The sequence below is a fragment of the Trichechus manatus genome, unplaced genomic scaffold, assembly GCF_000243295.1.
Source record: "Trichechus manatus latirostris isolate Lorelei unplaced genomic scaffold, TriManLat1.0 scaffold00002, whole genome shotgun sequence".
Taxonomy (NCBI): Eukaryota; Metazoa; Chordata; class Mammalia; order Sirenia; family Trichechidae; genus Trichechus; species Trichechus manatus.
In genome coordinates this window covers 20890862-20916246 of record NW_004443938.1, presented here as the reverse complement: position 1 = coordinate 20916246, position 25385 = coordinate 20890862, and the positions used below count along the sequence as shown (strand labels likewise).

The window sequence follows — 25385 nt, the reverse complement described above, 5'->3', positions numbered from 1 at the left end:
TAACCCTGTGAATCTAGTTTCTTACTGAGACAGTCACTTTCTTAAGAAGATATTACCACAAAGCTTGTAAAAAAAATTATGAACATTGGTTCATGCATGACAATGATTGTATTAAAGACTAGAATGATAAGTTATTTGATGCAAACTGTGAAATGTGCTACTCAATAAAGTTATTGACGAAGCTCTACCTTTTTTTACTGAGGAACATAAAGAGCCTGAGAGAAAAGATGTGAATTATTAAAAGGTCTAAGAAACTATTGTCTGATGGTTCTTAAGTTTAAGTTTCTCCTTGTGCTTTTTTGCTGTTAGTTGCCATCGAGTCATCTCCAGCTCATGGCAACCTCATGTATAACACAATGAAACATGGTGGTCCTGTGCCATCTTCATGATTGTTGGGATATTTGAGTCCATTGTTGTGGCTATTGTGTCAGTCCGTCTTATTGAGGGTTTCCCTGGGTTTTGCTGACCATCTGCTAATCCACCTAGCAATTGATCTTTCCTGAAAGCATGTCCAGAGTAAGCTAGCCAATGTCTTGCCATCCTCACTTTTAAGGAGCATCCTAGCTATATTTCTTCTAAGACTGATTTGTTCGTTCTTCTGACAGTCCACGGTATATTCAGTATTCTTCTCCTCTGCATGCTGTGGTGTTTGCTTTTGGACATTGGAATGTGGTTACAGCGCTGGGATTTTCCTGGTCTGGCTGACTTTTCTCAGGGTGACTTCCTCTAAGTGCCAGAATGCCGTGTTACCCTTGGTCAGGAGCCATCCTGCATTGTTCAGCCAGGGCAGGGGATTGTATTTATTTTTCATTTTACGTTATTTCAGCTGTTTTTGCTTTTTTCTTTATCGTTTTCTTGCCTCCTACAGAGTTCTTTTTTCAAGCATTGCTAGAGGGAAGGGGAACACTCAGTTATGAGCTCTTTAGCACACAGGGGCGGGAAAGCAGTTTTCCCTTCTCAGCAGTTCAGATAGCCTTTAAGCCACATAAATTTAACCCGCTGTGGATCTGAACCCACATCAGATCTGTGGGTTCTGTGTAAACAAAACATATAAAATCATTTCAATTAAAATTTCCCATGGCTTATTAATATAACCTGTTAGCATAAATGAATTATGTTTATTAAAAAAAGGAGAAAAAATTTTAAATAAATTGGTATTTGAGGAAGAATTTAGTTCTGTAGTTTAGCAACTGGTAGCTTTCTGGCGTAAAGGTTATATTTAAAACAACTTTGTCACATTTCAAAATATTTATTCCTTTTTTCCCACTATATGAATTTTGGAGTATATTTTTGTCATAGAAATCAGGCAAGGAAACATACAATGTTATGCCAAAATGCTCACCTTCTCGGTAACTGTGGTCATTGTATTATCTACCTAGGAATGTTCTAATCCGTTTTGGGGATAGATACAGTAGTAGATACTTCACTCTTTTTCCTTGTGAAAACTCCCTGTTCTGTAAGTGCTAAGTATTGTAATCATTAATTAAAAAGTCGCCCTGTTTTCTCAGAGTATAGTTAATGAGTACATTACTATAATAATTACTTGAAACTGATATGAAAGAGTCATCTTGAATAATTAATGACAACTTGGAAAAGGACAGGAGTATTTAAGACCTCCTTCTCATTGATTTCACAGGATTACCTTGACTGTATCAGGGACCAAACTAAACTGCCTCTGGGCACCGAAGAAAGATCAGCCCTTTTTGGAAACATCCAGGATATCTACCACTTCAACAGGTAAGTTAACACTCAAGGGGTGGTTCTCATGTAGGAACGTTATGAATTTCTCTGACATTAATGCAGCCTAAGATAACTGATCACCTGTAATCTCTGACTCCACTTCATCAAATTTTATGGGCTGTCATCTGTGAAGAAAATTACAGTAGTAAACAGGACAAGCTCTGGGCTTCAGAGAGCTGAAAGGGATGCAGGCAAGAAAATCAGTACAATACATTGTGATCTTTTTGGAAGACGAAATAGGAGGCAGGTTAAGAGTACAGACTGTGGTGTGCAACACAGTGGGCTTGTATCGCAGTGGAGCCGTGTATGTGACGTTGAGTGAGTCTTTAAACTGAGGGAAGTGACTAACTCCCGCACTTCACGTCTTTGCTAGTTCTTACTTTCTCAGTGAGGCTTACCTGAGCGCCCTATTTAATGCAGCAGCCTGCATGTGCACATGCACAATACACACATGCACGCACACACACACACATGCAGGCACACACGTGCACACAGGCATGCACAAACATACAATGTACACACATACATACAAATGTACACATGTGTGCATGCACCCCTGCACTTCTGACCCTCCTAACTTCTCTACTTTTTTGTTTTCATAGCACTTACCAATTCCTAACACACTGTATGAGTTACTTTTACATTATGTTTGTTGTTTCTTTCCTCCCACTACCACCCAGAACACTCCACAAAGTCAGGGATCTGTGTCGGTTCTGTTACTGCAATGGTGCCTAAAACAGTGTCGGGCCCATCACAGGAGTTGTTATGGTTAAGGTTGTGCGTCAGCTTGGCTGGGCCATGATTCTCAGTGGTTTGGCAGTTATGGAATGATGTAATTTGGCAGTTATGTAATGATATAATTTGGCAGTTATGTAATGATGTAGTCATCCTCCATGATGTGATCTGATGTGATCAGCCAATCGGTTGTAAGAGGAGTTTCCTTGAGGGTGTGGCCTGCATCCAATATATATGTGGATGTTCTGGAAAAGCTCACTCACTTGCTCTGGATCCTGCATCTGGCTCATCATCATCTGACCTCTGGTTCTTGAGACTTGAGCCAGCGGCCTGCCGTCTGACCTGCCGATCTTGTGTTCATCAGCTCCTGCAGCTGTGTGAGTCAGGAGAAGCCTCCAGCCTGACGCCTTTGACCCTGAGACTTGGAACTTGCCAGCTTCTACAACTGTGTGAGCCATTTCCTTGAGATAAATCTCTCTCTATATATATATGTATACACTTCACTGATTTTGCTTCTCTAGAGAACCCAGCCCAAGACAGGAGTCATTACCAGTTTTGTCAAATGAATGGATAGAAGTAATAGAAATATCTAGCACATATGGTTACTGTGAAGCTTCAGTGAGCTAATATACCACTAAGTATGCCTTCAGTGAGCCTAGCTGAGTACCAGACCAATGTAAGCACCAAAACATTAACCAATGATGACATTGATTTTGTTATAGTAAGTCCAGTCCAGTCCAGTTGCTTTCAAGTCGACCCCAGGGTAGAGCTGTGCTCCACAGGGTTTTCAATGGCTGATTTCTTTTGGAAGTAAATCACCAGGACTTTCTGTCACAGCACCTCTGGGTGGACTCGAACATCCAACCTTTTGGTTAGCAGCTGAGCACGTTAACCATTCCATTATAAAATTCTATAATGCCTTGTCATTTTGTGACTCAACTATAATGCAAGCTAAGTCATATCCCTCCTTGTTCATTGAAATCAATATCTGTGAGCTCTTTGGGGGCAGTGTCCATGTTTCCTTTGCCACCTTTGAATCTCTAACACCTAGCACAAGCCTGTCCTCTGGGAGACATATTTGTTGAATTGAATGAACCAATCCTTTAATTCTAAGAGCCTAGGCTGTAGGAAATGCCACCATCACTGTAGGATTTCTCTTTCATTTGACCCAGTAGACTTTGAAAACCACTGTGTATGTTTTGAGACAGTGGTTCTCAACATGCTACACACTGGAATCACCTGGGCAGCTTTTATTAAAAACATGATGGCTGGACCCTATACCCAGAAGTTCTGATTAACTGGTCTGGGGTGGGGCCAGGGCATCTCACTTTTCAAAAGGTCCCCAGGTATCTGTAATATGCAGCCACAGTTGAGAAATACTATCTAGGTGAAATAAACACACTCATAAGAAAGTAAAGAAAGAGCATAACAACCTGAATTTAGGGAATCCAAAGTCCACATGTTCATTAATGATGTGTTGGTGGTAGGCAGGCCCCCATCTGGCAGTCACTGATGGTGAAATCCCATGAGCACCTGCATGCATTCTCCTTCCAGAGCCCACCAGTGACACCTTAACCTGGGAAGATGGCTAGATGCTGGGAGCCCCCCAGCCTGGGCCTTCTGGTGGTATATCTGTAAGTTGATGACAGCTGGTATCTGTCAAGTGCTTACTTCGTACCAGATGCCATAGAGCTTCTCTGCATGATCTCCATCTCTATGACTCCAAAGCCCAGACATTTAACCACACGTCTTCCTGCCAGAGTGGAACCCTTTCTTTCAAGCCAAGGTTTATGAAGTTTTGGCATACTCCAGGAGGTGTTTTTACTCCCTGAGGTTTACATCTCTATGTGTCTCCTAAGTTAAAGGAAGATAAGGACTTAGTGCCCTGCGTCAACAAGTAGGGACCGTTGTAGCAGAGTACAGTCTTCAAAAGTCAGATTACCAAGAAGACCTCTACACTCCTGAATTGATTCTCTGAGTCCCTTTGGTGTTGGCTGAACCAGGAAATCAGACATGTCTAAAATGAACCTGAGTCAGACTCAATCAGCACCCTGATGCTGATATGTGAGGCATCAGTATGGTGACACAATTATATGCCCATATGACCATGATCATGCCTGTCCCTTGTGTAGATCATATTTGTATATCCCCTTCACACACATTATCTTGTTTAATCCTTGTCTTGGTCATCTAGTGCTGCTAAAGCTGAAATACCACAAGCGGATGGCTTTTAACAAAGAGAAATGTATTCTCTCACAGTCTAGTAGGCTACAAGTCCAAATTAAAGGCATCAGCTCCAGGAGAAGGCTTTCTGTCTCTGTTAGCTCTGGAGGACGATCCTTGTGATATATCAGTCTTCCCTTGTTTAGGTGCATCTCAGTGTAGGAACCTCAGGTCCAAAGCACACGCTCTTCTCCCAGCACTGCTTTCTTGGTGGTATGAGGTCCCCCATCTCTCTGCTTGCTTCTCACTTTTATATCTCAAAGGAAATTGGCTTACGACACTATCTAATCTTGTATATCTCATCAATATAACTGCCGCTAATCCATTTTATTACATCATAGTGATAGAATACAGAACACATAGGGAAATCACATCAGATTACAAAATGGTAGACAATCATACAATACTGGAAATCAAGACGTAGCCAAGTTGACAGATATTTTTGGAGGACACAATTCAATCCATGACAATCCCCTTAACAGCTCTGTGAGGTAGAGAAAATGCACGTCACTGTACACGTTTTCTAGATGAGAACTCAGTCATACCATGTGCAGAGTCCTTTCTTTGCTCAAGGACATAGAGCTAGAAATCCAGTGTTGCTTATTTTGGATACCTGGTTTTGTCAAATCTTAATACCAGTCACGGATTTCAAAAATATCTTCATTTAATCTTTGCAGCTGAATTATCTGTACTGGTTTGTCCCCATTTGTTCTTATTTCCTTTCTCTTAAATCTGAAGTCTAATTTAGAGGCCAGATGTTTCTCAGATCCACTCGTTTGCTCCCAAAGAGGAAACACCTGCTCATTGTCCTTTATTATTATTATATTTGCTTAAGTAAGTATATTCATGTGACTTTTTATATTAATGCTTCTTAAGAATCTTTTATTATATACCTTACATCAATTGATTTCAAAGATACCACTATCTCAGATCTACAGTTAGGGCTTGAAATAATGGATTTTAAAGTTTCTGTTGCTAGTTCAAGTCTAAGTTTTCAACATAATATAATAGTAATGTGGCCACAAATGCAAGACTTAAATCTCTAAAGGGGGCAAAAAGAAATCGTTTTACGCTGGCCTGAAAGATTCAGCTAACTAGTGTTTTTTTTTAGGAACTATTTCCAAAATACAGGACATGGAGTAACATGATACATACCCATGAATTCCTCCCGCCAGCTCTATCAAAGCCTTTCTTTGTGCTATATTTGCTTTCAATTTTTTTTGAAGCAGAAAGATGTTAACAAATAAAGTTGAAGCCCCTGTATACCCCTCCCCGATCCTCTTCCACTCTGTGCAGAATGGCACAGTGATGTGCTGGCACACTGGCTCTCTGGGTGGAGCCAGGAGAGGAGGAATCCAGGATTTACAGTGTTTGCCAATTACTGTGGTGTAAACACTCCCATCACAGCAGATCTCAAACTACTAACATGACCTCACTGAACACGGAATTAGGGAGAGAGGTGCAGAGCTGGCTCAGGCAAACTATATAATCTGGCTTCAGCACTCCAGTATAACTGTTAACTACTAGCCAACACTTGGTGTTTCGTTCCCATTTGTGGATTTTTTTCCCATTACTGTGTATGTAGGTATCTATTTAAAGTATCTAACATGCTTTCACTTATTTGAAACCTGGCATAAATGGTGTCAACCTTTTACAAGTTTTTGTTTTTTTTTTTAACTCAACATTGTTTAGTATTTTTTTTCTAACTCAACATTGTTTAGTATTTTGTATATAGCACAAGGAAATGCTTTGATGGATTTGAGAGTAGGAATTAATAAGTATTTATCATGTTACTCTGTGTTCTGTATTTTGGAAATATTTCCTAAAGCAAAAAATCTAGTCAGCTGAGTTTTTCAGGTCAACATGAAACCATTTCTTTTGGCCCTCTTTAGTCTCTTAGTCACGTTATTATCATATTGTGTTGAAAAACTTAGACTTGAACTAGCAGTGTTGTTGCTGTTAGGTGCTGTCAAGTCGGTTCTGACTCATAGCGACCATACGTACAACAGAGCGAAACACTGCCAGGTCTCAAGCCATCCTCACAGTCGTTTTTATGTTTGAGCCTATTGTTGCAGCTGCTGTGTCAGTCTATCCCGTTGAGGGTCTTCCTCTTTTTTGCTGACCCTCTACTTTACCAAGTATGATGTCCTTCTCCAGGGACTGGTCCTGCCTGATAACATATCCAAAGTACGTGAGACAAAGTCTCACCATCCTCCTTTCCAGGGAGCATCCTGGGAATAGAAACTTTAAAATTTGTTATTACAAGCCCTAACCATAGATTTGCCAGATAGTTTTATCTTTGAAACCAATTGAGGTAAGGTACATAATGAAAGATTCTTAAGAAGTCTTAATATAAAAATTTCCTTATTTTAGCTGCTGTAAAATATTCCATTGGAAGATATATTAATTTATATTTTGCTGATTACAGGTAGAATAGAGCATCTTTTCATGTTCACTGGCCACTTAGATTTCTTCTGTGAATTGATGGCTCATCTCCATTGCCCATTTTTCTGTTTGGCCAGTGATCTTTGTGAATTCTGTGAGTTACAAATATCTCCCAGTATGGAACTTGTCTTTTTAACTTTAATGATGGTTTCTTTGAGAAAAAAATTGTATAATTTATAAGTTTGACTGTAAGAAATTTACTTTTTATAGTATGTGGATTTTATGTTTCATTTTTTAAAATTTCTCCCACTCTCAGGTCATAAATACAAGACTCTCCAATTTTTTCTTCAGAAAAATTCTTAAAATTTTGCTTTCCATATTTGTCCTTTCTCTAGCTAAAGTTGATAGAGATATGATAGAAGGTAGGAAGTCAAAATTCTTACTTTCTTGTGGCTAGCCAGTTGTCCCACCACCACTTGTTGAAAAGTACATCCTCTGCCTGCGGGTTTATAGTTCCACGTTTCTCACATATCAAGTTTACATGTCTGTGTGGGTCTGTCTCTTGGCTCTGTATTGTGTTTCATCAGTCTATTTGTCCATCCCTGCCCCAATGCCGCATTGTCTTAAGTCTCAACTCCACATTGCTCTTCCGCATTGACTTAGCTTTTCTCGGTTCTTTGCATGGTCGAGTGATTTTTTTTTTTTTTTTCGTATTAGCTTGTCAAGTTTCATGAAGAGCTCTACTGGGATTTTTATTGGAATTATACTAAATATATAGATTAAATGTGGCACAATTGACATCATTACGATATTGAGTCGTCCTATTGATAAACCTTATGTAACTCTTCAGTCAAGCTTTTTAAAAGTCCTTTAATAATGTTTTATAATTTCTCTATCACATTGATACATCTAACATTTTTAAATGTATTTCAAGATATCTTACAGCCTTTGATTTATATTGACTACAATAATTTTTAATTATTTATTATTGTCATATAAGAATGCTTTTGATTTTGTATGTTGAGGTTATATCCAACTAGTTTTCTTAATTTTCCCACCAGTTCTAACAGTGGTGTATAGATTCTCTTGGATTTTCTTTGTACACAATGATACTGTCTGAAAATGAGGAAAATTTGTTGTGTTCTGTCTTAGCTGGGTTTTCTAGAGAAGCAAAACCATTAAAGCGTGTAAATATATATATAAAACGCATTGCTGTCAAGTCAATTCCAACTCAGAGCTACTCTATAGGACAGAGTAGAACTGCTCCATAGGGTTTCCAAGGAGCAGCTGGTGGATTTGAACTGCTGACCTTTTGGTTAGTAGCCAAGCTCTTAACCATTGTGCCATCAGGGCCCCATAAATATATATATACAGAGAGAGAGAGAGATTTATATTAAGGAAATGGCTCACGTGGTTATAGAGGCTGGAATGTCCCAAGTCTGTGGGTTACACCCCCAAAGAAACTCCCTTTCAACTGATTGGCTGCTCACAGCAGATCCTATCATGGAGGTGATCACATTATACCAAATCTCATCATGGAGGTAATCACATCACTGTATGACTGCTAAACTATATCATAACTGCTAAAGCACTGAGAACCAGGGCCAGCCAAGTTGACACACAACCTTAACGATCACATCTTCCTTTACAGTTCTTCTACCCCTTATGTCTTTTTCTTGTGTTATTTGGGTAAGACTTCTCGTACAACATTGATTAGATCTTGGCATCATTATCTTGTTTCTGACGTTAGCAGGAATACTTTAATTGTTTTGCCATTAAGTATGATGTTTCCTGTGAGATTTAGATAAACACTCTTATCTATGTGGCTAAGTTTTTTTTTTGTGAATGACTAGTGAATTTTATTGAATGCTTCATCTGCCTTTAATAAAATTAGCATGTAGTTTTTTTCCTTCTATTCATAAGGTGGTCTATTACAGTGAAAGGCATTCTGATTTTAATCATATGTGCACTACTGGAATAAACCCGACCTGGTTTTTTTATGTATTTCTGCACTGATGAATTTGATTTGTTTATATTTTTTTCAAAAATTTTTCATCCTTGTCTGTAAATGAGATTAGTATGTAATTTCTTGCCTTGTACTGACTTTTTCAGTTTTACTATACAACGCAATTTAAATTGTTATTTCATAAACTCTTCCATCATGAAATGTTTTGGAATACAGTTGAGAGTTCATTTTTGTTTTCAGTAGCCAAATCTCTCTTTCTCTTATGATCCCTTTAACAGTCTAGAAATTTAAGTCTCTGGTTTGGTGTCTGGAATAAATCCTCAAGTGGTCAGGAAACTGGGTCAGTCAAAAGAAACCACTTTCCCCACTTGAACGTACCCCCTGAAGTCCCAAGCCCTTTTTCCCCCTAACAACCAGAGAAAAAGCAACGCCAACTGTCTTATACAGCATCCCTGTCTTGAAATAAAGAAGAGTTAATCTAAACTGTAATTTGAATCTTTCTTTAAGAATAAAGTGTGAAGAAATAGAGACCATTACTCCATATTGAATTTCTGTTTTTAAATTGTCTCTTAAAAAAACCCATTGCCGTCGAGTCAATTCTGACTCAATAGCAACCCTGTAGGACAGTGTAGAACTTTCCCATAGGGTTTCCAAGGAGCGGCTGGTGGATTCGAACTTCCGACCTGTTGGTTAGCAGTCAAGCTCTTAACCACTGCGCCACCAGGGCTCCATATAAACTGTCTCTTAGTATATTAAAATCATCCAATCTGTCTTCCTCAAAGAATCAAAGTAAACTTTCCTTTTTCTTTCAACTCTTTTCTCCTTATTCAGTATACCTGTGTTAAGGAACTACTGTGTATAAGACACTGCATGCAGTCTAGTGGTATAAAAATGAACGGCACCGTTGTACAGGAGAGGCAATAAGTTAGATAATCAAGGAATGAACAGAAAGAATTCTGAGGAACATGCCATTAATTTTTCTGAAGGGGGTTGTGAAAGCTTCACAGAGCAAGTAACACATGTCTTAAGACAAAACTTTCTTTGGACCATGTTTTTGTTTTGTTTTTACTGAAATGTAACTTAGGAAGTGATTCATGGGTTACATGTAACAACAAGGTAAAGGAAGATGGGGAAGTTACCTTTTCTTTTACTACATTTTCATACTGCCAAAGCGTCTCTAATGTCTATAAAATGGAAGAAAAAAAAATTTGCCATTGAGTGTGACTCATGATGACTCCTTGTGTTTAAAAGTAGAACTATGCTCCATAGGGTTTTTAATGGCTGTGATCTTTTGGAAGTAGATCACCAGGCCTTTCTTCCAAGGCGCTTCTGGGTGGATTTGAACCACCAACATTTTGGATAGTAGACAAGGGCATTAACTGTTTTTGTGGCACCCAGGAACTCCAGTGTTTGTTCATCTGGGTATTTTCCAGGCCAATGCTAATGTATCAGTGAAATTCATGGAGTATTTGGTGCCATTAACCTTACCCATTGTCTTTTCTCACATGCACACATGCCTCTGTGGATGCTACAAGTCAAAATGCCAGATGACCTAATTAGGAGGGTGGGAGAAGAAAGGGGTGCTTCAGTTCATTGCATACCAAAAGAGGCCTCATTCCTGCACCTTATCCAGTGTAAAGCAGTAGAATCTTCAAAGTCATAATACAATTTGTGCTTCAAGTTCACATCAGTGATCAGAGAAAACATTACATGTAATGTTTCTGTAAAAAAGAACAGGATTTCCTCTAACTGCCACACAAACAAGACACCTGAGCTTAAGCAAGAACTCTTGTAATTTTCTTTTTCATAGCCTACTCAAAAGGAGGAAATAATTGGAATAATTAGTCAAGTGAAAGGAAAAATACCCAAATGCTGATGACAGGATGACTCTAAGCTAATTTTAGCTTTGAGAACACAATCCATGAGTCACTCTTTCCTCTTAATGTACAGGTTCAGTTATACATTAGTTGTACTGATGCAATGAGAAACCTAGTTCCCACCCCCATTAGACTGCAACTCCCTAGAAGGACAGACCTGTTTCTGGTCTTTATGGAGTATCCCCAGTGACTGATACACAGGATTCCATGGCCCTGTCTGTGCCCTGATCCAACCAGTTGCCATCAGGTCAACTCCAAGTCATGACAACCCCATATGTGTCAGCATAGAACTGGGATCCACAGGGTTTTCAGTGGTTTATTTTTCAGACGTAGGTCGCCAATCCCTTCTTCCAAGGCACCTGTGGATGGACTCAAACCTCCAACCTTTCAGAAGCATGTTCACCATTTGTACCACCCAGGGATTCTATGCCTCCATCCCTGTTGCCATCAAGTCGATTCCGACTCATAGTGACCCTATAGGACAGGGTAAAACTGCCCCATAGGGTTTCCAAGGCTGTAATCTTTATGAAGAGGAGTCCTGTTGGTGCAGTGGTTAAAGTGTTCAGCTGCTAACCAAAAGATCGGTGGTTCAAACCCACTAGCCATTCCACAGGAGAAAGATGTGGCAGTCTACTTCCATAAAGATTTACAGGCTTGGAAACCCTATGGGGAAGTTCTGCTCTGTCCTACAGGGTCACTATGAGTCAGAATTGACTGGATGGCAGTGAGTTTGGCTGAGTTAATCTTTACAGAAGCAGACTGCCACACGTTTGTCCCGCAGAGTGGCTGGTGGGTTCTAACTGCATTAGCAGCTGAGCGCTTAACCGCTGCACTACCAGGTCTCCTTATAGCATAGCATATTATTTTATAGTAAGTTGTCTTCCTAGATCCCCACACTCCCTGTTGCTTAGCAAATACCAGCCCAACTGGCTTCCTTTCTATACGTCAAATAAGAACACACCAAGCTCTTTCCTGCCACAGGACCACTGCTGCTCATTCTGCCCTGGGCTGGCAGCCCTGGTTCTTGATGACTTCTCTGCCAAGCCTCCCCATACTCAAATATCACCTTCTCAGGAAGCCTTCCATGACTGCCCCACGCCCTTGTCTACCCCTACTCAGCCTCAGTTACTCTTTATTACATGGCCCTCTTTATTTCCTTTATGTCTCTCAGTAAAGTGTGATATTCTGTTTTTTATTTATTCACTTATTAATATTTATCCACCTGATCAGAACATAAGTGCCATGAAGCAAGGCCTTTGTCCATCTTCTTTACCCTGATAGTCTCAGTGTCTATAGCAGTATAGTGCCTATATACCTGATGGAGGGACTTCCAATAAATACTTGCTAAATGGAGGGACCATTGTTGCAGTCACTGTGTCAATCCACGTTATTGAAGGTCTTCAACAGTGGGCTCAAACATAGCAATGATTGTGAGGATGGCTCAGGACCAGGCAGTGTTTTGTTTTGTTGTACATAGGGGCACATGAGCTGGAACCAACTTGACAGCACCTAACAACTAACAAAAAACAGGGCAAACAAGGTGGGTGGGACAGCTGTATCAGGATGATAGCCCTAATGACAAGAACCTGAAAGAGATCCTATTACTTTCCCCTCACTGTTTTCAGGTGATTCCGACAAGGCCTCTCAGGTAGATAGTACCATGTTGAAGACACTATGATGTTGAGTCTAGCCTTCAACTTTCCTGATCAGGAAACATATCTTTCAATTGTTACTCATAATAGAGCACAGGACTGGGATTCAGGAGGCCTGATACTAACCCAGCTATGGCTACTTGTTATTAGCTGTGTGACCTAAGGTAGGTCACCTCCGTTTTATGAACCATGGTTTCCTCACCTTAAAATTAGGGGTTGGGACTGGAAGGTGTCTGAGCTCCCGCCCAGTGCTGTGGGTCTGGAGCGATGAATGCCAGTCATTCATTCACAGTTGCAGATGTACCTAGAGCCTGGATGGGTCTCCAAAACACTTCCTTCTGGGCAGCAAGTCCCCTCAAGATAAAATTAAGGCTCAAAGAGTAGCTTGATGAGCATAAAATTTAGAACACAGGGAGTTGATTATCGTCAAGGAGTATTTCTGTTTAGTTGTGAGAAGTAACATGAGGGATTCTGGTCAAAATTCTTTTCTGCTCAGAAAGAGGATTTTTATTGAAAGTACTAGACAAAAAACCTACATCCAGAGTCCTCCATCCTCCCATAATGGAAACGCTGGCTGCTGTTCACTGACTATTTCTATTCTTTTTCTTAGACCTTTTCTGTTACTTCATCCCATGTTCAAATCACAGTGACTAGACTTCAACTGTCTTTAATCACACCCCTTTGTAATGAACAATAGTGATACAAATGTAACTACATTCCAAACAAAAATAAACTTACAAAGGAAGTTGTTATAGATTGAATTCTGTCCCCCAAAAATTTGTGTTGTAAATCCTAACCTCTTTGCCTGTGGTTATAATCCCATTTGGGAATGGGTTGTCTTTGTTATGTTAATGAGACAGGATTAGTATAGGGTGTGTCTTAAATCAATCTCTTTTGAGATATAAGAGATTAAACAAGCAAGCAAGAGAAGCAGAGATAGGGGAATAGAGATGCCAAGCCACATGAAGATTGCCCAGGAGTAGAAGCTCAAAAGAAACAAGGACCTTCCCCCAGAGCCAACAGAGAGGGAAAGCCTTCCCCTAGAGCTGACACCCTGAATTTGGACTTCTAGCCTCCTAAACTGTGAGAAAATAGATTTGTGTTTGTTAAAGTCACCCACTTGTGGTATTTCTGTTATAGCAGTACTAGATAACTAAGACAGGAGTCTTTTTTTGGAAGATTTGGAAAGAACGTTTGAAATTGGGACTGTCCTGAAATCGTGCATGGGTAAAAGAGCCTTTCAAAGTGCCAGATAGGTCAGCAGATTTTAAAGTAACCGGGTATATTACACTGGTATGGTTTCAGACTCCAGCCAACCTTTAACAGACTACCATATCCTGAATTTCAGTTTAATATCAAAGAAGGGTATCCATGCTTATCTGAGAAAGCTACTAAAATACTCCTCCCTTTGCCAATGGCATATCTGTGTGAGGCTGGATTTTTTCCATATATTTCAACCAGAATAACAGATTGCAACAGATGAATGCAAAAGCAGATATGAAAATTTAGCTGTGAGATAAGAGAAGATTTTGCACCCATGAAGTAAGAATACAAACATAAGCCAGAAACAGCCAATGAGGGGAAAAAAAGACTTTGAAATTAAAACTTAGGTAGTAGAAATGAAGAAAATTCAATGGAAAATAAAGTTGGTGAAATCTCCCAGAGAACAGAATAAACGAGAAGACAGAAAATAGAGAAAGGATTAAAAAGTATATATAGAGAGAGAGTGAGGATCAGACCAGGAGATCCAAAATGCAAATAATAGGAGCTTCAAAAAGAGAGAGAAGAAGAAATATCAAAGACATAACTTAAGAACAGCGGTTCACAAGCTTTTTGATCCCTATATCTCTTTATTTGTTGTTAGTTGCCATCAGGTTGATCCCAACTCGTGGAGACCCCATGTGTGCAGAGTAGAACTGTGCTTCATAGGATTTTCAAGATTGTGGTCTTTTGGAAGCAGATCACCAGGTCTGTCTTCTTAGATGCCTCTGGGTAGGTTCAAATTGCCAGCCTTCTGGCTAACAGTAGAGCACGTAACCGTTTTTGCCACCAGGGACACCTTCAGTATCTCTTACACACTTAAAAATTACTAAGGACATAGAGCGCTTTTGTTTATATTTTTTTTTATGTTTTATTTATATGTTGCTTAATATGTAACAAAGCAAAAGTGAGAAATTGTTAAAATATCAATTAAGCCTACATATTTTTATGAAAAATAATTTTACCACTCTTCTCACTAAATTTCATTTTGTTTTCTTTTGGAATTGTTCTATATTTTTACAAATGTCTTTACTGTCTGATGTACTGGAAAACTGCTGTATTGTCACATCTGCTTCTGCATTCTGTCTGCTGTGATATCCCACATCATGAGATCTCTGGAAAAGTGTACTGTCCTCTCATGAGAGAATGAAAAACCAATAGCGTCTATGTATTTTTCTGAAAATAGCGTCTGTGTTGATCTCCTCAGAAGGTGTCAGGACCCCCAAGGTCACTGGACCACACTATGAAAAACTGCCACTCAAGAACATTTCCCAGATTTTCAGTTTGGCTCAATTCATGAATAAAGACCTGCCCCAAGACCTACCATCACATTTCAAAATTATGGTGACAAAGTCAAGACTCTAAAAGCTTCCAGAATAAAAACAAGTCACATAGAAAGGATCAGGAATCAGAATGACGTTAGACTTCTCCACAGCAACATTAGAATTTATAAGACAACAAGTAGTCCTCTGAATACACAGAGAAATTGACTTCCAACCAAGTATTCTGTATCCACTGACATTATCAACCAAGTGTGATCAGAGGACATTTTGAAACATGAAGAGTCTCAGAAAATTTACCTTCTATTACACATGAGGAGCCTTGATGGCACGGTGGTTAAAGCAATTGACTGCTAACTGAAAGGTTGGTGTTTTGAAACCACCAGTGGCTCCATGGCAGAAAGATGGGGTAGTCTAGATTTATACCCTTGGAAACCCTGTAGGATCACTGTGAGTTGGAATCAACTCGATGGCAGTGAGTTTGTTACACATGGGGTCACCATGAGTTGGAATCAACTCAACAGCAGCTGGTTTGTTTTTTAAAAAATATTATTACCCTTAATCAGAAAGCTACTAGATGTTGTCATCTCCCAAATGAAGGAATACATCCCAGAAGCTATGTAAGAAACAAAGCATCCCACACTAGAGATAGGTGAAGGGCATCGTCAGGAAGGCCTTGAAGAGAGACCAGCAGGCCTGGAGAGCACTGTCCAGGTCTCAGCAGAAGGACAGGGGGCGCCAGGAGGGAGGTCACCAAGAAGGAAATGTAATCGATAGATTATTGGATGTTTGAACACAGTGAAATGAGTTTAACACTTCTGGTACAAAGTTTGAGGATAAATTAGTGGTGTGTGCTTTGAAAACAAAGCAAAGAAATGAGAAAATTTTAACTCCAGGGAAAAGAAACTTTTACAAGAAAGGAAATGTGATCATGATATACCCCAGGATTCAGCTGGGAATAATATTTACATAGTCTTAAAAATGTGAGCGTTGACTTTTAATCTAATCAAATTTCATAATAGAACTAGTCAGAAGATGGGAGGAGAGGAAGTTTGGGGAAATTAAGAAGTAAGCAACCTCTAAAACTGAAAAATAATGAAAATGCAGTATCAGCCTACCTAGAAATACAGACCTAACACACTGCAGAAACAGCTTAACAGTTGAAAATGCTCTTGAGAAGTAGCAATTGAGAATGAGAAGTAGAAGGCAGGAAACTGCTTGCTTTTATCATCATTCCTGTAGAATTATTTAATTTTTATTAAATACGTAGCATTAAAAAACCAAACCTGTTGCTGTTGAGTCAGTTCCGACTCATAGCAACCCTATAGGACAGAGTACAACTGCCCCATAGAGTTTCCAAGGAGTGGCTGGTGGGTTCGAATTGCTGGCTTTTTGCTAAGCAGCTGAGCTCTTAACCAGTGTGCCACCAGGGCTCCAATATGTTGCATGGTGGTGATTAAAATACACACTTAAAGTATTAAAAATGTGCATTAATATAATGTATATGGAGTGCAATTCAGAAGTATGTTAACGTTTGTACTAAGAATAGCCTTTGACCTAGAAATTCCACTTATATGATTTTATCCAACAGTGGGAGATTAAATTAATTATGGTACATTCACACAATGAAATATTATACAGTTAGTTAAAATAATAATAAGAACAAGCAAACAAAATACCAGTTTCCATCGAGTCCACTGCAACTCATGGCGACCCCATGTGTGTCAGAGTAGAACTGTGCTCCATAGGGCTTTCAGTGGCTGATTTTTCAGAAGTAGATCACTAGGCCTTTCTTTCTAGGTGCCTCTGAGTGGACTCAAAACTCCAACCTTTCGGTTAGCAGCCAAACGTATTAACTGTTTGCACTACCCAGGAACTCCCAAAATAATCATACTGTCATTAAAAATAATGTAGATTTAAATTTAAGGAAATATGTTTACTCCCCCTCACATACCTTTTCTTTAGAGTCTAACTTTGTTCATAATTTTGTATTTGCTAGTATGATTATTCATTGTCTGACTGTCCACTGGGTTGTGAGCTCCATGAGACCAAGGACTTCATCTGACTTTGCTCACTGGTGTATTCTTTGTGCCTAGCAAGGTGCTTGACACCTAGACAATGATTTCATGTATGAGTGTGTGTGAGTAGGCATGTAGATAATGACAAACATCCAGAAAACTATTAATGTCAAAAACAGTTGCTGTCAACTTGATTCCTACTCACAGAAGCCTCATGTATGTCAGAGTAGAACTGTGCTCCATAGAGTTTTCAGTGGCTGATGTTTCAGAAGTAGATCACTAGGCTTTTCTTCCAAGTTGCCTCTGGGTGGACTCAAACCTCCAGCCTTTCAGTTAGCAGCCAAGCACAGTAACTATTAGCACCACCCAAAGACTCCTATAATATCAGGCAGGTTTTATCTCTGGGTGGTGGGCTTATTGGTCCAACCTCTGTTCAAATCCCTGTTCCAGCATATAACTGCCTAACTTGGGCAAGTGTCTTATCTAAGCCTCCTACATGATGACTACAGATACCTGAGTGGTAAATAAATATGATACCTTGTAAATACCACACACATGCTTAAACTTCTAAGCTATATAAAGTTTCATTGATTATAGAACTACAATCTAATACTTTTGGCTCTTATTTTTTTAATAGTGAACTTCTGCAAGATCTGGAAAACTGTGAAAATGATCCTGTGGCCATAGCCGAATGTTTTGTGTCCAAGGTAAGCAGGCTTCATTTCTCTGGGCCAACCAAGACAGTACACAGTACAGATGGTCTTTAGTTTCAAAGTTGAAATGATGGGTTTGTCCATATTGAATGAAGTTAGCCACTGATGTCTCTCACTCTTTTTTTGTTTGTTTTTAAGTAGCAAAGAAAAAAATATGCTGTTACTGGGAGAAGGGAAATGCTAACTTAGTAGTTGTCCTAGAACTTGTGTAGTAACTGAATGATTTTACTCTCTCCTAGGAAAAATTTTTAAGTTTAGGAAGGGAATCCAGAATAGAAGAATATTAGAAAAATAGTTACATGTAAAATGTTACTAGGTTAGTGTTACGGATTGAATTGTGTCCCCAAAAAATATATGTTATAAATCCTAACCTCTGTGCCACTGGTTATAGTCCCGTTTGAGAGTGGATTGTCTTTGTTATGTTAATGAGGCAGGATTAGTGTGCCTTTGTTGCTGTTAAGTGCCATCCATTTGGTTCCTACTCATAGTGACCCTGTGCACTACAGAGCAAACCGCTGCCTAGTCCTGTGCCATACTCAGAATTGTTGCTATGTTTGACCCCATTGTTGCAGCCACTGTGTCATTCCATCTCATTTTGAGAGTCTTCCTCTTTTTTGCTGACCCTCTACTTTACCAAGCATGATGTCCTTCTCCAGGAACTGATCCCTCCTGATAACATGTCCAAAGTATGTGAGATGAAGTCTTGCCATCCTTGCTTCTAAGGAGCATTCTGGCCGTACTTCCAAAACAGATTTGTTCGTTCTTCTGGCACTCCATGGTATATTCAGTATTCTTCATCAGCACCATAATTCAAAGACATCAATTCTTCTTCCATCTTCCTTATTTATTATCCAGCTTTCACTTGCATATGAGGTGATTGAAAACACCATGGCTTGAGTCAGGAGCACCTTAGTCTTCAACTAAGACTTTTTAACACTTAAAGAGATCTTTTGCACTTAAAGAGGTCTTTTGCAGCAGATTTGCCCAATGTGATACATCCTTTGATTTCTTTACTGCTGCTTCCATGGGCATTGATTATGGATCCAAGTAAAATGAAATCCTTGACAATTTCAGTATTTTCTCCATTTATCATGGTATTGCTTATTGGTCCAGTTGTGAGGATTTTTGTTTTCTTTATATTGAGGTGTAATCCATATGGAAGGCTATAGTCTTTGATTTTCATCAGTAAGTACTTCAAGTCCTCTTCACCTTCAGCGAACAAGGTGGTGTCATCTTCATATCACAGGTTGTTAATAAGTCCCCCCCTCCAGTCCTGATGCTGCATTCTTCTTCATATAGTCCAGCTTCTCGGATTTTTTGCTCAGCATACTGATTGAATAAGTATGGTGAAAGGATATAACCCTGACACACACCTTTCCTGACTTTAAGCCACACACCTTGTTCTGTTCGAAGAACTTCTTGGTCTAAGTACAGGTTCCTCATGAGCACAATTAAGTGTTCTGGAATTCCAGTTCTTTGCAGTGTTATTCATAATTTGTTAATGATCCACACAATCGAATGCCTCTGCATAGTGAATAAAACATAGGTAAACATCTTTCTAGTATTCTCTGCTTTCAGCCAAGATCCACCTGACATCAGTAATGATATCCCTCGTTCCACATCCTCTTCTGAATCTGGCCTGAAAGTAGTATTAATGATATTGTTCGATAATTTCTGCTTTCTGCTGGATCACCTTTCTTTGGAATGGGCACAAATATGGATCTCTCCCAGTCAGTTGGCCAGGTAGCTGTCTTCCAGATTTCTTGACACAGACGAGTGAGCACTTCCAGCCTTGCATCCATTTGTTGAAACATGTCAATTACTATTCTGTCAGTTGCTGGAGCCTTGTTTTTTGCCAGTGCCATCAGTGCAGCTTGGACTTCTTTCTTCAGTATCATCAGTTCTTGATTATATGCTACCTCCTGAAATGGTTGAACGTTGACCAATTCTTTTTTGTACAGTGACTCTGTGTATTCCTTCCATCTGCTTTTGATGCTTCCTGCATCATTCAATATTTTGCCTTAGAATCCTTCAATACTGCAACTTGAGGCTTGAATTTTTTCTTCAGTTCTTTTGGCTTGAGAAATGCTGAGCATGTTCTTCCCTTTTGGTTTACTAACTCCAGGTCTTTCACATTTCATTATAATACTTTGTCTTCTTGAGTCACCCTTTGAAATCTTCTGTTCAGCTCTTTTACTTCATCATTTCTTCCATTCACTTTAGCTACTCTGCGTTTAAGAGCAAGTTTCAGAGTCTCTTCTGACATCCATTTTGGTCTTTTACTTCTTTCCTGTCTTTTTAATGATCTTTTCTTTCTTCGTGTGTGATATCTTTGATGTCGTTCCACAACTTGTCTGGTCTTCAGTCATTAGTGTTCAACGCATCAAATCTGTTCTTTAGATGGTCTCCAAATTCGGGTGGGACATACTCAAGGTTGTATTTTGGTTCTCATGGCCTTGCTCTAATTTTCTTCAGCGTCAGCTTGAACTTGCATGTGAGCAATTGATGGTCTGTCCGGCAGTCAGCCCCTGGCCTTGTTCTGATTGAAGATATTGAGCTTCTCCATGGTGTCTTTCCACAGATGTAGTCAATTTGATTCCTGTGTATTCCATCTGACGAGGTCCACGTGTATAGTTACTGTTTATGTGTGGAAAAAAGGTATTTCCAATGAATAAGTCACTGGATTGCAAAATTCTATCATGTGATCTCTGGCATCATTTCTATCACTAAGGCCATATTTTCCAAGTACCAATCCTTTTTGTTTCCAACTTTCGCATTCCAATCACCAGTAATTATCAATGCATCTTGATTGCATGTTTCATCAATTTAAGACTGCAGAAGTTGGTAAAAACCTTCAATTTCTTCATCTTTGGCATTAGTGGTTGATGGGTAAATTTGAATAATAGTCATATTAACTAGTCTTCCTTGTAGGCATATGAATATTATCCTATCACTGACAGTGTTGTACTTCAGGATAGATTTTGAAATGTTCTTTTTGATCATGAATATGACACCATTTCTCTTCAATTTGTCATTGCTGGCATAGTAGACCATATGATCGTCTGATTCAAAATGACCAATACCAGTCCATTTAAGCTCACTAATGCCTAGGATATTGATTGTCTTAGGCTGGGTTCTCTAGAGAAGCAAAACCGTTAAAGCATGTAAATATATGTAGAGAGAGATTTGTGTCAAGGAAATGGTTCACGTGGTTGTAGAGGCTGCAACATCCCAAGTCCCTGGGTCAGGATAGAGGCTTCTCCAGATTCACATAGCTGCAGGGGCTGGTGAACCCAAGATCAGCAAGTCAGAGAGCAAGGCTCTGGCTCACAGGCTGCGAAGACTGATGAATCCCAAGATCACCTGGCAAGACCACAAGTAAGCTGCTAGCTCACATCCCAAGAACCAGAGGTCAGACGGACCGGAGCCAGCTTCAGGATCCAGCAGGAGCAAAAAAGCCCAAAGCCTTGTCAGAATCTCCGCTTATATTCGATGCAGGCCACATGCCCAAGGAAACTACCTTTCAACTGATTGGCTACTCACAGCAGATCCCATCTTGGGGGTGATCACATATCAGATCTCAACAAGGAAGTGATCACAACATTATAGGACTGCCAAAACACTGAGAATCATGGCCCAGACAAGTTGACACACAGTCTTAACTATCACATTGATCTTCATGCATTCCATTTCATTTTTGACAACTTTCAATTTTCCTAGATTCGTACTTCATACATTCCATGTTCTGATTATTAATGGATGCTTGCAGCTATTTCTTCTCATTTTGAGTCATGCCACATAAGCAAATGAAGATCCCAAAAGCTTGACTCCATCCATATCATTAAAGTCAGCTCTACTTTTAGGGGGCAGCTCTTCCCCAGTTTTATTTTGAGTGCCTTCCAACCTGAGGGGCTCATCTTCTGGCAGTATATCAGACAGTGTTCCACTGATATTCATAAGGCTTTCACTGGCCAATTTTTTCTAAAGTAGACCACTGCCAAGTCCTTCTTCCTAGTCTGTCTTAGTCTGGAAGCTCCACTGAAACATGTCCACCGTGGGAGACCCCTCTGGTATTTGAAATACCAGTGGCATAGCTTCCAGCATCACAGCAACACACAAGCCATCACAGTACGACAAACTGACAATTAGTGTAGGGTGCATCTTAAATCAGTCTCTTTTGAGATATAAAGGAGATTATACAAGCAAGCAAGAGAAGCAGAGATGGGGGAAGAGAGATGCCAAGCCACATGAAGATTGCCCAGGAGCAGAAGCTCAGAAGAGACAAGGGCCTTCCTACAGAGCAAACAGAGTAAGAAAGCCTCCAAGAGCTGGTATCCTGAATTCAGACTTCTAGCCTCCTAAACTGTGAGAAAACAAATTTCTGTTTGTTATAGCCACCCACTTATGGTATTTCTAGTATAGCAGCACTAGATAACTAAGATAATCGGTTATAAATAAAATCAATTGGAATCTAAATATTTTACATATAATATATATGACACTAACCTACACTCTAAAATTATCTCAATTTCTAAATTTAGAAAAATCTAAATTGTCTAAAATTTGGGATCAAAGAGAAGCAAAGTTAACCTCCTACCTCTTAAAAAGGCTCTCTAACTTTCCTATGTTTTTTTATTTAGCGTTATTTTTATTTTAGTAAATACACAGATAACAAAACACTTGCCATTTCTACAATCTTCACATGTACAGTTGAGTGACATTAATCATGTTCATCAGGTTCAACTGTCACCATTAACCATTCCTGAGTTTTCCCATCACCCCTAACAAAAACTGCATTGGTGATTTAGAAAAATACAAGGGAAGAATTTGACTTCGAAAGCTTCAATGACAGTCAGTTGGTGCTGGGTACCTGGATAGGAGCTAGAGATCTGAAACATACAAGGCAATCCTTTACAATGGTACTTTCTCACCTAGCTACCTTGTATATGCAGAATGTTATCTGGCTATCAAAGTGGCTTTTAAAAATTCAACAGCTTTTGTTTGGGAAACCTCTAGCACAAATTATTTTGCAGCAGGAATTTATGTGATTTCTGCAGTTGTGGTTTCCAATGTGTGAAGGTTTAAGCAAAGTTCATGGTGGTGCTTTGAGATCACCCAAGAATCAGCACCTCATTTAGAGCACCCAAGTCCAGTGTGAACTGAGATGTCCTACCAGTCTGACCTGGCTCTGAATTTGTGCGTGCAGGTCATTTCTGACAGCTGCAGAGTCCATCTGGATGGTTTTGAATCCAAACATAACACCCTGCATTTTATTGAAGTTCCTTAAAGACATTTGATGGCCTTGTGTAAAACTCTTCAGACTGCGAGGGTGTGTGTGTTGACATATAAAATGTTTGCACACACACGTTTACACAATTCTTTTCCGAAGTTGCCTATGTCATCATTAGTTCTCCTGAAGGATTTGAAGAGAAAGAAAATGAAAGAGGGCAAAATGGATAAAAAGATATGCTGAGTATATCAAAGAAGATATGTTAAAATAACCGCAGCACATAAACAACATAGAATTTTTCGGAAATGTTTGGGCTTTTACTGGTAACTGTAATCAGAAGTTGATTAAAGAGGTTCCAGCATATGCTTAACTCTGGCTTAATTATTCACATAAAAGTTTGTTTATGTGCCACGTTGCCAACTCCCAAATCTTTTTCATTGTAATATTGCCAAGTTTAATTAGAAGGCTGGCTCCAGCACTCCACACTTTCACGTGGAAGCAGGGAACGGTGAGGGAGTATTCGCTTCTGGCACAACCTGCTTCTCACTCAGCGCCCCGAAATTTAGAAGATGTGAAGTTTTCTGAGACACAAACAGCTGCTCAGTGCTAGGCAGGAATGGAAAATTGCTTTAATTGAGAGGCCATTAATGAGAGAGGGAAGCTGGCTTCTGCTTTTATCTGAATCACTGAGGCTTACATGGAGGTTCATCTTTGACCTCACTTGCTTCTGTGGTATGTGTAGGTTAAAGAAATCCTTATCTACAAAAGGAAAATACAGTTGGCTCTTACCTGCCGCTTGTGAAGAAATAAGGAGCTGCGGGGGTAGTTCTCTGGAGTGATGGAAATGAACGTTCCCTACCACCAAACCTAAGCCTTCTCCCAGCTAAGGACTCTGGAAACACCTGGAACAGGCTTCTTTGTTCCCGTCTCACCTCTGCCTTCACTTGCATTGCTGTCTGGGCTGTCTACAGGGCGACTCTGGGAAACGTTTAGGAGGGAGACAAAGTTTATCTTCAGACCCCAACCTCCCCTTAACCTCCTCTTCTTTCTCCCTGCATCCCCTCCCTTGGTGCCTTTCTCCCTTCAGCACCCTCACTGTCACCCCCACCCACTTACTGAAATTATCCTCGAGAAAGTGCTGATATCGGATATTCATGTCATTAGAGTGAATTCAGGTCAGTGTTCCCTTACCCATATGTTATTTATGTATTCAGGTTTTTCTCACAGTGTCCAATGAAAACTTTTCAGGTATCAGGCAGTACATGTGTGTGGCATGTGTGGGTATGGGTGTGGGTGTGTGAAAGAGAGAGCGGGGGGAAGAGAAGGGGGATGGGTCCTGTGGCAGAAGAAACCCTACGATCATAAGAGTTCTTTACTCTGCTTGTTTATTCAGTAAATATTTGGGTGTCCTATGTGCTTAATTGGGCAGCCCTGACTATCTTGTATTTTGATTCTTTCATAGCTAAATATTTCTTATGTCTTCTGTAATTGCAGTTTGAAAGAGTGGATAATTAGAAGGAAATATATATTTTTAAAGGTCTCTGGGTGGCTCAAACGGTTTGCTCTCGACTACTAATGTAAAGGTTAGTGGTTCAGGCCCACCCCCGCGGCACCATGGAAGAAAGACCTGGCAATCTGCTTGCCTCCATAAAAATTACAGCCAAGAGAACCTTTGGGAGCAGTTCTACCCTGTAACATACAAGATTGCCGTGAGTTGGAATCAACTTGATGGCAACAGATTTATAAATCTTTGTATAATTTCTTCATCAATGCCTTCTTTTAATACTCCTAAAGAGGATTTAGGGGTGGCATATATTAGAGGAAATAGGCATTTAAGGCTTAAAGAACCAGGAGCTATTGATTTTTGTGTAAAACCGTCGTTTGAAAGGCCTTCAGAGTGTTAGAAATCTAAGATCAGGCCTGCATTTGATTCTGTATTAAGGATAAGTAGCTGGTTTAAGTCAGAACTCTCTAACTGAAGATAGAAACAGAGCAGTGATGTCACAAGATGCACAGAAATTCAGTTGTGCAGAATTCTCGAGGCTTTATTAGGGCTGTGTGTAGGTAGGTCAAATATGTGAGGTAATTTAGGCATCTTTTCACTGAGGCTGTTGTTTCTCAGGCTGGCAGAATTTAATTCCTGAAAGTCCCAGGATTTACGGAAAGTCAGCCTGATACTGTTCAATCCCAGAAAGAGTGCAGCCGGGGTCAGGAAGGAAGAAGCAAGAAGCTCTTGAGAAAGTATGAGCAAACCCAGGGAACATTCCAGTCTTCTATTAATTAACTAAATAACCTCGAGCAAATCA

At 39.7% G+C, this 25385-nt stretch overlaps 1 protein-coding gene across 2 annotated transcripts in view; it reads left to right on the top strand.

Moving 5' to 3' along the window:
• The window catches only part of PLEKHG1 (pleckstrin homology and RhoGEF domain containing G1), a 133930-nt gene that overhangs the window by 62293 nt on the left and 46252 nt on the right, over nt 1–25385 (top strand). For both annotated transcript variants that reach the window (XM_004368829.2, XM_023729125.1), the window contains 2 exons: nt 1637–1737; nt 17774–17843. In XM_004368829.2, coding sequence (XP_004368886.2) covers nt 1637–1737; nt 17774–17843 — 171 coding nt within the window. The remainder of the gene's footprint in view (nt 1–1636; nt 1738–17773; nt 17844–25385) is intronic.